Consider the following 11,949-nt stretch of genomic DNA (forward strand, 5'->3'; position numbering starts at 1 on the left):
TTTACTTAATGATAGCGCTGACATTACGATGCAATCATTTGATGTGACAGGGATCATATGCATTCCCAAAAGCAGCCCCTCAGGCTTACAGTCCTTGAGCAGTCATAAAAACAAGATGTCTCTTGGGACATTTCAAAGATAAGGCTAGAGAGAGAAGGGCCATGTGGTTTACAACACTCTTGGATAAATCCAAAGTAACCCTCTCCTCCCATGATGCACCAAGGTCATTCATAAAGTATCTGGTTGTCTTCATGAGAAAGAATAAAAGCATTGTGCTATTGGAACAAAATAGGAAGAAAATATTTGCAGTTTTGCCGCTTTTCTGGAAAATGGTGTTCCCTACGAAATACCTTCCCAAGAACCATCTTTTTAATTAAATTTGGTCTTGGTGTTGCGTTATTTTTTAACACACTGCTCCAACAACCCCTCCCTCATTTCTTCCTCCCCCACCACCTTCTGATCAGCATTAGCAGTGAAATAATGTGTCCAGGAGACACATCATATGCTTGGAAGATCCTGGCTACCTGAAGGCTCTGTGGGTCCCTTTTCGATTTGTTCATTCAAATTAGGAACCCCACAGGAGGCTGCCCTTCTACCTCCAGCCTCTGTCAGAAGGATCACAGACACTTTACCGAAGATTTACACAGCCTTGTCAGTTTGTGCCTTTAAGGCATCTGGTGTTTAGTCACAAAATCAAATGAAGGAGGCCTATTAGGCTTAATTTCTGCCAAGTTTGCTGCAATTAGTAGAGACGTTCTTGGTTCTCAACATCTGTGCAAAGCAAATTCTGGTACTGAATTTTCTGTTCTTTTTCTCTCCCTTGCTCACCTTCTCCCTAGGACGTCCTCCTTCTCCTTTCCACCTTCCTGCAGCATGGATAGCCACAGCAGGTGTTGCTGGAGAGCCTCCAGCACTGCGCTACTCCGTGAGTGCTGGGGGCTGGCAGCAGCAGCGGTACCATCTGGGAGCCCCGGGCATCGCCTTCCCTGTGCTGCTCATTATAGAACAGGGTGCGGTGGAGAGGCCTGAAGCTTTTGATCTGAGATCAGAGGTGGGGAAGGAAGAAGACTCCACTTCAGTTCCTCTGCCAGCTGGGGTGGTTAATCTCTACATGCATCCACAGCAGTAAAAATCGGCATTTACATAACATTGTTCACCTTGGAAGATCTCTGCAGGCATGAACTAACTGTGTCCTGGCCAGAGGTGGTGAAGACCCCTGGACCCTCGCCATGTGCCAAGACTCCTCTAGCCATATAGGACTCTCAAAGTTGATATACCAGTGGTCTCAAAGCAAGCCTCTGCACCATTTTTTGTTGCAAATAAAGACAAACCTTGAACTGCTGTTGCTTCTGCTCTTTTAAAAAAAGAGATATTAAGTTCTGGCTTCCTTATTGCTGCTGTACAGTTCCTCAGAGGGCTGGGAAACTTGGGGAGTTGCAACGTCACAAGCATCAAGGAGCAGAATCCTGAGCGACGGGAATACATTTCATGTGAAATGCTGCTCTTCTTAACATCTCTTCAGCACAAATGCCTGTAAAAACACTCAAGGGACAAACTCTCTTTGTGGAAAATGCAATATCACTGCCTTTTTTCTGAAGGCAAGAAAGGATTCCTTTCCAAAATAGGAATAAAAAATACGTGACAATCTGGATATTTCTAAAGGAGAAAAAGAAACAAAAAGTGATACTATTCCAAAAGACACATTTAAAATATTATATTGTTTAGAATATGGTATGTATGATAAATTGGTAAATACATGTAGAATTATCTAGCTAGCTAGATAGATCTGCCTGCATATAATATACAGATGTATCAGTATAGATAGAGATATGCAGAGCTATAAAAAGACATGCATTCTAGAAGTGTTAGGGGGCAGTGTGATGCATTGCAGGACACAACTAGAAAAGACAAAACCTGGAATCGAAGCCTGGCTCTTCCACTGACTTTTGGTATCGTCTTGAGTAAAGGACTTCATTTATTTATGTCTATCTCCTCTCTCCTTTGTCTGCTTAAACTGTATCTCTAGGGACTTTCTATCACCATGTGTTTGTACAGAGCACTGCACCATTGGGATATTTAGATGCTGCTACCATAATCCTCAGTGGTTCAACCCAGTTCAGTTTTTGAGGACTGTCTGTAAATCTGGGAATGCAAAAGAGAATAGTACATTCCCGGTAGACCTAACAGTTTCCAGATTGTAAGTCTAACAGTTTCAGTTCCCTCTAATTTACAAAGGACTGTGCTTTGAAATGTCAAATTTCAGATACGTTTAAGTAAAAAACTTATACTTAGGTAAGTTTTAGAAATGAATAGCAAATGTTCATGGCCTTATTGATCACAGAACTTCCCGTTTTACACCTCAGAACTGATTAAGTAAAAACCTTTTTAGAAAGGCCAACATGAAAAGGTTCACATGTTGAAACAGACCAATAAAGATGAGCAGTTCTGCAGCAGAGAAATACACAGTCCTGGCCAGAAGAAATCAAGGATGATTGAAAGAACGGCTATTGAGAAAGTCTTTTCATTATGACGGAAGACTCTTAGGAAGATGATTCAGTAGGATTCCTCACCAGCTATTAGCTAATTAGTATACTAATTCAATTAATGATATAAGCATAACACAGGGAAAGAAGGTAAGCGTTTAAAAGTGTAGCGCGCTCTTGCCAAGGAGGCAGTAGGAAACCCGCCGGGGTCCCCCTTCTCCCCACTTGTTCTAGCGGGCGAGTGAGCTCCAGCCTCGCTTTTTGGTGGAAGAGATCATTTCCACCAGTGTTACTGCTTTGACTGGGTGCAAATGGTGACAGCGCTCATCCCACTACTTCCAGCCCTTCTTCTTAACAAAGAACATCAGAGAAATAGTGCTCCACCAGCTGAGCCAGACCTCCTACTTAAATAAGAGCAAGGAAGCAGTAAGGGGAGGAGGGAAGAGACTGGCACGGGTATATGAAAATTCAGTCTCCAGTAATGATGTACACATCGAAAGAGTTTGCAAGTGTGCCTTGTAGGTGGGGGTAAAGCAGATGCTGGGGGCATTTCTTCAGGAATTCTTTCTAAATGCAGGGAAAGACTGCATTGAGAAAGATGCAGGGAAAACTGCAGTGACCATGAGATGGTGGAGTTCAGGATCCTACGAGGAGGGAGCAGGGCAATGAGTAGGATTGCAACGCTGGACTTGCGGAGAGCTGACTTTGGCCTCTCCAGGGACCTACTTAGGGGAATCTCATGGGGTAGGGCCCTCGAAGGAAGAGGGGTCCAAGAAAGCTGGTTAATATTCAAGCATCACTTCCTCCAGGCTCAAGAGCAGTGCATCCCTCTGAGGAAGAAGTCCAGCAAAGCGGGCAGGAGACCTGCATGGATGAGCAAGGAACTCCTGGCAAAACTCCAACAGAAGAAGGAAGTACACAGAATGTGGCAAAGGGGACAGGCCACTTGGGAGGAATACAGGGACGCTGTCAGAGCGTGCAGGGATGCGACAAGGAAGGCTAAGGCCCAGTTGGAATTAAATCTGGCAAGGGATGTCAAGGACAACAAGAAGGCCTTCTTCCAAGACATCAAGAGCAAAAGGAAGACTAGGGAAAACGTGGGCCCGCTGCTGAATGGGGCGGGTGCCCTGGTAACAAAGGATACAGAGAAGGTAGAGTTATTGAATGCTGCCTTTGCTTCCGTCTTCACTGCTAAGGCCAGTCCTGAGGAATTCCAGACCCTGGGGACAAGAGAGGAAGGCTGGAGAAAGGAAGACTCTCCCTTGGTGGAGGAGGATCAGGTTAGAGATCTTTTGTCCAAACTTGACATCCATAAATCCATGGGCCCTGATGGGATGAACCCATGAGTGCTGAGGGAGCTGGCGGATGTTATCGCTAGGCCACTCTCCATCATCTTTTAAGGGTCCTGGAGATCAGGAGAAGTGCCTGAGGACTGGAAGAAAGCCAATGTCACGCCAGTCTTCAAAAAGGGCAAGAAGGAGGAGCCAGGGAACTCCAGGCCTGTCAACCTCCCCTCCATCCCTGGAAAGGTGATGGAACAGCTCCTCCTGGAGGTCCTCACTAAGCATGTGGAGGACAAGAAGGTGATCAGGAGTAGTTAGCACAGATTCCCCAAAGGGAAATCATGCTTGACCAACCTCATAGCCTTCTCTGATGGAATGACTGCCTGGGTAGATGAGGGCAGAGCAGTGGATGTTGTCTCCCTGGGCTTCAGCAAGGCTTTCGACACTGTCTCCCATCACATCCTCATAGGTAAGCTCAGGAAGTGTGGGCTAGACGAGTGGACAGTGAGGTGGATTGAGAACTGGCTGGATGGCAGAGCTCCAAGGTTTGTAGTCAGCAGCGCAGAGTCTAGTTGGAGGCCTGTGGCTAGTGGTGTCCCCCAGGGGTCAGTGCTGGGTCCAGTCTTGTTCAATATATTCATCAATGACCTGGAGGAAGGGACAGAGTGCACCCTCAGCAAGTTTGCTGATGATACTAAACTGGGAGGAGAGGCTAACACAGCAGAAGACTGTGCTGCCATTCAGAGGGACCTGGACAGGCTGGAGAGGTGGGCGGAGAGGAACCTCCTGAAGTTCAACAAAGGCAAGTGCAAGGTCCTGCACCTAGGCAGGAATAATCCCATGCACCAGGACAGGCTGGGGGTTGACCTGCTGGAAAGTAGCTCTGCCGAGAAGGACCTGGGAGTGCTGGTGGACAACAAGTTAAACATGAGCCAGCAGTGTGCCCTTGTGGACAAGAAGGCCAATGGTCTCCTGGGGTGCATTAGGCAGAGTGTTGCCAGCAGGTGGAGGGAGGTGATCCTGCCCCTCTACTCAGCCCTGGGGAGGCCTCACCTGGAGTACTGTGTCCAGTTCTGGGCTCCCCAGGACAAGAGAGACATGGCCCTACTGCAGAGAGTCCAGCGGAGGGCTACCAAGATGATTAGAGGGCTGGAGCACCTCTCCTATGAAGAAAGACTGCGAGAGCTGGGCCTGTTCAGCCTGGAGAAGAGAAGACTGAGAGGCGATCTCATCAACGTGTACAAGTATCTGAAGGGGGAGTGTCAAGAGGATGAGGCCAGCCTCTTCTTCGTGGTGCCCAGCAACAGGACAAGAGGCAATGGGCAGAAACTGAACCACAGGAAGTTCCATCTGAACCTGAGAAAAAACTTCTTCACTGTGAGGGTGACAGAGCATTGGAACAGGTTGCCCGGAGAGGTGGTGGAGTCTCCTTCGCTGGAGATACTCAAAACCCGTCTGGATGTGATCCTGGGCAATATGCTCTAGGTGACCCTGCTTGAACAGGGAGGTTGGACTAGATGATCTCCAGAGGTCCCATCCAACCTAAAGGATTCTGTGATTCTGTGATAGCAAAGATAATGGAGCATTTACCCAAATGTATGCTGCCTGGCTATTTTCAGTGTCTTAATGGCTTAGATATTTGAATTCTATTGGTCTGGCTATGGATTTTATATAACTGCTTTATAAATTTTTCCACTTATTTAAGCTTTGCACCATCAAAGACAAGGAACGGAGAGTGAAATTTGTGTGTGTGTGTTTGTATGTGTTTTTGATAGAGGAATCAAATGTCCATTATGATTCAGCCATGATGGTTGCTAGAGCATAGCAGAGTACAAAAATATATTATCTACAGTTATGCAGTTCACATCTAACAACAGACAATTTATTTTGTGTATTGATAGCTCCACTGGAAATTTTCTGTGAGAATTATATCTTCTCCATAAAATAAAGAAAAATCATAATAAAGTGTTACTTCAAAACAGTGATAATACATCACTAACTGGAGAACAGTATAGATCAGTTTTTCCAAGATACATACAGAGAGACAAATCATTGCTACTACTGGACCACTCTACTCTGCTCATAACCCGTCATTTGCATTTACTTTTTGGTTTGATTGAAACATCTTTTCCTTTGGAACATCTCCTAACAGATTTTCATGCAAGGTATGACTATAACAAGAGAAATATAACATACACTGATGGGAGGAATACTACCTATTTCACTATTAAAATTTTTATAATAAAAATATTTTATTTTATAAAATACATTCATTCCATAAGGCCATATATGGTGCTTTATAAAGAGAGAGACTGTGCATGCCCGTTATCTTCTCATTACCTTATGGTAGAGCTTATTATAAAGAAAAATAGTCATCCAAAACTACATCCAGATCTCAGCCTAATTCAAAATGGCCTACATCTATTTATTAGGTTATATACATTTAAATCATTGCAAGTAGTTCCTTCCTCTTTGTAGATCTCAAACTGGCTCCCAAATCTGCCAGACTCCAATCTCCTAGCCCTGAGCAGCTCTTTTGGTCTCTGCTGCTCTGAGCTTGTCTCCCTTTCTGACCTTCCCCAAAGTCTCCGACCAGTTCTTGCACCCGCTCTGTTTTTGCTGAGAGCAGCTCAGCAACCCTCACCTGCATAGTATTTAATAGTTCACTGCATGAAACGGATTTAAATACCCAGGAACTACACTCGTGGAAGTATCCATATTCCCATTTTACAAATGGAGCAGGGAGCAGAGGCACATGGCAGGCTATCGAAGGCGCCGAGGGCTGAGGCAGAGCCTGTGACAGAAGGGGTGTCAAACCCAGATCTTCAGCCTACAAGATCGGCATCCTGGACACCTGAGCAGCTTTTCTTCCAGCTCAAGAGGGTGCCAAGCCTGAGGCCAGAATCTGCTCGCTTTTGTCAAAGTCAGGGGGAGCTTCTTGACAGCTGAGGAAAGAAGGAAAGAGCCAAATATCAGCATGGGAGAAAGAGTAAATCGGTGCTTTGGAAGGCGGTGACAAGCTTTGGCTAAGAATTCAAACTTTTTGCCAGAAACAGAACCTCCCCCGTTCGCTGCTGGAGTGCTGTTTCCAGTCTAGTTCCCTCATCTCCATGCAAACAGCCCCATACACTCATGCTCTCCTCTGCAGGAGCTCTTCTCAAAGGCAGCTTATCAGGGTCAGACCTTTGCACTGACTTCTCACATGCCAGCGTATTGTGACCAGTCTGTAATGCACAGAAGGTTGGGCAGTAGGGGTTGGTCACCTGGCCACTAAAGTAAGATACAATATTTTCACTATAATCATCCAAATCAAATACTGGGCTCTGTTTGTTCAGATGATCTCTCTCCTCCTCCCTCTCTTGATTAACAGCACAGCAGAGTTTGTACAGAAAGAAAACAAGAGACAGCATGAGAGAGAGAAGAAAGTCCTCCTTTTGCTTTTAATCTACCATTTCAATAACATTTGCTTCTCCACTGTCGTCGGCACCGTGCACGACTCAGATGCAGATCGCCTGCTCTACTCCCCACTGCATAATTGGCTGTGTGCTATAGTCTGAGGTGCGGGAAGGAGTTTCCCACGGTCTTCCGAAACAGAAGGTACGTCCCAGTGCCAGAACCCAGCACCAGTCTTGAGAGTTGGGTGAGTGGATCCAGTAAGAAAATAAAGCAGTATATTTAGGAAAGAACCTACCTACAAAGTGTGAGGTATAGCAAATGACAAACCATCTTTCAGATTAACTTCTCTGCCTTTAAGGCTTCTTGTGATGGGGTTCCTAACAAGCACATCTTAGATGGAAAGTCTCCAGGAGACCTGGTAAGTTTATCCATGATAAATGCTCTGCCTGAAGGGCAGAAAAAAGACCAATCTGCCATCAGGAAGAGGTCTGCTCGAGAGAAAGTGTGAGAAAAAGAGGTGAAATAGCTGGAAATAGTTGGATTTGGGGGTGAAAGAGCTAAGAGAGCAAGGTTTCTCTTCTGCTTTTATATTTGAATGTAAATGTTTGAAGGCAGTCGTTGCTCTGTTGGGCCCTTCACTTGATGCTGTTATTAGCCCAGCTCAAGTCTTAGGAGCCAGTCAGAAGAAGGTCAGGGATGTCCCTGCTCTGGCACCTGATTCCCGAAGCTGAAGCTGGCCTGAGAACTGGGTGCTCCCTAGATAGACCTGTGATGGTGTGTGGAGTATAGAAGACCTTCTGAGGTGAAATCTTTGCCAGTGGTCTGTCATAGGGATGTTTCCCTTCCCATATTTCCTATACCCACAATAAAGAGCTTGGTGCCTTCACAAAACCCTAGCAAAATAACTGCTTTGACTGTGGTTTTTCTTATCCTTTCCTGACTCCCATTTGTGCTATCCTCTGTTTGTATGTGCTGTGGGAATCTCTTCAGGAGGGATTTAAATAAAAAAACCCTTTGAACTCCCAAACTCTCTCCCATTTTTCAGCTGAGGCAAATGGATTAGAAAGGAGATGTAGGGCACAGTCCAGTGCCCGCCACAGAGCAAGCACAGCTGGAATGCCGGTCTCTCACAGCTGAACAGCCGGTTTTGGAGCTAACTCTTTCGGCACCAGTGTCCCTGTACCGCACAGGGCAAACGTGCACTATTAATGTCCTTGCTCAGAGACAAAACAGCTGCAGTTTTCAGTGAAGCCAGCACAATCCCGAGTTCCACCTGCAACTTTGCCATGGATCGTTTTCAGCGACCTTGGGTAAATCACAGGTACCCATCCATTAGTGCATTTTTGTGCTGAAGAAATGCTAGAGAGACAGCACAGGACTGTTTTGATGGAGATGGCCTGGTCTAATTTCCATTTTTAGTGCACACAATTAAAAACACTCATATGTTTTACACTTTTCTAAGCTCAAAAAATCTCTGAAGTTGAGTGCCTACAAATCCCAGCAACTAATTGCTTGTGCAGACTTGAACTGCTGCCCGGGGGCTTCTCGACTCCTCATCTCAGTATTACAAAGTCTTCAGTATTTGATGTGATCAAACATTGCACATGATTTTCACGACCTAGCTTCACTCTGTGGGTGCAAACGTGACACATCGTTTACTGCAGATAGTTCAGCTAATCAAAATATTATCATGTCACGTTTTAAGCTGCTCAGATCTCCCCTCGTGATTTGACATTATTTCTGAGCTGACCTAATAACTAGTTGATGCTGAGAAGGGCAGTTCTGCTTAGAGTGATGGAGGAGAGATGGACTCAGCCATAACATCCTATGGATGACTCTACTCTCACCAACAGATAACCTTTGCTCAAATGTCAAGGCATACCTCAGGCTTCAGTTTGATTTTAGGCTCTGTACACTCCTGTCTGTGGAAGGGGCAGAGGAGGGAAATACATCATGGCTCTTCCTAGATGCTGCTGACTTGTGACACCAAAAAAAAGATGTGTCTGATATTAAGGTGGGAAAAATCTGTCATTATTTTCTATTCTCCTTTCTTACAGAAAGATCAGAGTGATTAATGTTAACTTTTCATTATCAGCCTCAGGAACATCCTGAGTGAATATCTCATTGAGGTGTAGGAGCCAATTGAGACATCTTAGAGCTATTGTCCCAGGCTCTCTGCAGACTCACACCTGCCATGCTTACCTTCATTTCCTGGTTTTGAGGTGTTCCTTCCCAGTCACAGCACCTGGAACCCTGTCTCTGTTGTTAAATGAAAAGTGAGATTCCAGAGAGTAAGATAGTAGCTCAGGAGAAAGGCACAACTACTGCAAAATTGACTCATATTGCCTGTTTCCGAAGTAGCTTCCAGTAATTTGCAGCCATTAACTCTGCACCTTAGTTCAGCCTGGGAAGCACCATTACTAATGCTCGTCCTTGAAAAAAAAGTAACAAAAGACCTGAGTTATTTGCCAGCTCGTATTTTCCTCATTGTAAATCCACCTGTTTAAATGCATCAGAGCTCTAGCAAGCAGCTTTGTAGCTCAAGCCTTTTCACTAAAGTTCAAAAGAAATTGATATAGGACTTAAAATACTGAAATTTCAACTTATTTTGAATGACATTTTCCATATGCATCCCCTGTTGAGGAACACAACACTGACCTTTGTTAGCTTCTACATTTTGCATATACAAAAAGAGATTAAAATGCATTTTAGTGGAAGACATTATAAACATGTATATAGGAGGAATTTATCCTGAGGCTCTGAACACCCTTCATTCAGGGTGCTGGTGCTGGAAGAAGCCACTGTTCCTAATCCACTCCCCAGCTGCTTGTCGCCACTTTCAGCCAAGGGCTTCAACGCCTCTGACCTGCCAACAGAGCTGTTCGTGTGAGTGCTCGCTAACCCTCCTCAGTCATAACAACCTGGGTGTGCTTAAATGGTTGCACGTTATTGGCTCATTTGACCAAAGCAGGCTAGAGAAACAGCTCTCCTGGCAGAGGCAATAGTGAAAAGCAGCTGCAGAAGATGAAAAGTCACTTCTGGCTGCAAACAGAGCTGTTTGCTCACCTTGTGTCAGGTTTGATTCTGTCACCATTCAGAGAACTCCTGTGCTTCAAGATGCATTTAAACAATGTTAGACAAGATATTGAAAAAGTGGTTCATTGAAACTCCAACAGCCCATAGTGGGCCAAGGCTCGCATCTGAGCTTAGCTTCTGAAGTCAGTCTTATAGGTCTTATCCTCAACACGCTAAAAGCATGATTCAAATCCAAATAAGAAGCGGTATCTGGGGCTCGAGGAAGGAAACCAAAATTCATTCTAAGCATTGCCATCCAGGCAACGCTTCATGCTCGCTTCTACTATCAACACTAAATGATGAGGAACTGGAAGCTAATAATAAACTAACAAAGCAAAGCATGTACCACAATGAAAACTGTAGACTTGTTGGACAGCAGATTACATTGAAGGATCACCGCAAATTTCATAAGATCATTTCTCCTCTCCTGTAAAAGAATCACAGAATCACAAAATATTTGGGGTTGGAAGCGACCTGTGGAGATTATCAGGTCCAATCATTGTCAGGATCATGAGGTCCCCCCCGCTCAAGCAGGAACAGCTGGAGCAAGCAGCCCAGGACTGGGTCCAGTTGGCTTTTGAATAGCTCCAAGGAAGGAGACTTCACAACCTCTCTGGGCAACCTGTGCCACTGCTCAGTCACCTTCCCAGAAAAAGGTCTTTTCTTGTGTTCAGGTGGAACTTCCTGTGTTTCAGTTTGCGCCCGTTGCCTTTTGCCCTGTCACTGGGCACCACTGAGAAGAGTCTGGCCCCGTCCTCTTCACATCCTCCCATCAGATACTTATCCACAGTGGTCAGATCCCCTGCCTCCCCCGCAGCCTTCTCTTCCCCAGGCTGAACAGGCCCAGCTCTCTCAGCAGTTCCTCATAGGAGAGACGCTCCAGCGCCTTCATCATCTTTGTGGCCCTTCGCTGGATGTGCTCCAGCAGAGCCATGTCTTTCGTGTACTGGGGAGTCCAGAAGTGGACACAGTACTCCAGGTGAGGCCTCACCAGGGCTGAGGAGAGCGGAAGGGTCACCTCCCTCCACCTGCTGGCAACACTCTGCCTAAGGCAGCCCAGGCGGCTCGTGGCCTTCCTCGCCACAAAGACACATTGCTGGCTCGTGGTTAACTTGTTGCCCACCAGCACTCCCAGGTCCTTCTCTGCAAAGCTGCGCTCCAGCCTGTCCTGGTGCATGGGGTTATTCCTCTCCAGGGGCAGGACTTGGCTTTTTCCTTTGTTGAACTACATGAGATTCCTCTCTGCCCATCTCTCCAGTCTGTCAAAGACCCTCCGAACGGCGGCACAACCAGCTGGTGTATCAGCCATTCCTCCCAGTCTTCTACCATCTGTGAACTTTCTGTGGATGTTTTTCTGTTCCATCATCTAGGTCACCAATTAAGATGTTAAACAGCACTGGCCCCAGGACTGAGCCTTGGGGGACACCACTAGTGACTGGCCTCCTGCTGGACTTCATATCACTAATCACAGCTCTTTGAGCCCAGCAGCTCAGCCAGTTTTCTGTCTACCTCACTGACTACTTCTCTAGCCTGCACTTTATCAGCTTTTCTATGAGGATTACAGGAGACGGTGTCAAAGGAGGCCTTGACAGGCCTTTACAGCCCTACAGAGCCCCTACTCAGCTTTAGTGTTGGACTTACCAACCATGGGCACAATATCTGCCTAGGCTCCTCTCTTCTGATCTATCTCTGGAAGGAAAAGATCCTAAAAT

At 45.9% G+C, this 11,949-nt stretch overlaps 1 protein-coding gene across 2 annotated transcripts in view; it reads left to right on the plus strand.

The window, feature by feature from the left end:
- Positions 1–3,622, plus strand: part of LOC104147126 (uncharacterized) — a 221,630-nt gene extending 218,008 nt beyond the window's left edge. For both annotated transcript variants that reach the window (XM_068915657.1, XM_068915664.1), the window contains one exon: positions 840–3,622. In XM_068915657.1, the coding sequence (XP_068771758.1) occupies positions 840–1,129 (290 nt within the window). In that variant the 3' untranslated portion in view covers positions 1,130–3,622. The remainder of the gene's footprint in view (positions 1–839) is intronic.
- Positions 3,623–11,949: the final 8,327 nt, after the last annotated feature.

The sequence above is a fragment of the Struthio camelus genome, chromosome 1, assembly GCF_040807025.1.
Source record: "Struthio camelus isolate bStrCam1 chromosome 1, bStrCam1.hap1, whole genome shotgun sequence".
Taxonomy (NCBI): domain Eukaryota; kingdom Metazoa; phylum Chordata; class Aves; order Struthioniformes; family Struthionidae; genus Struthio; species Struthio camelus.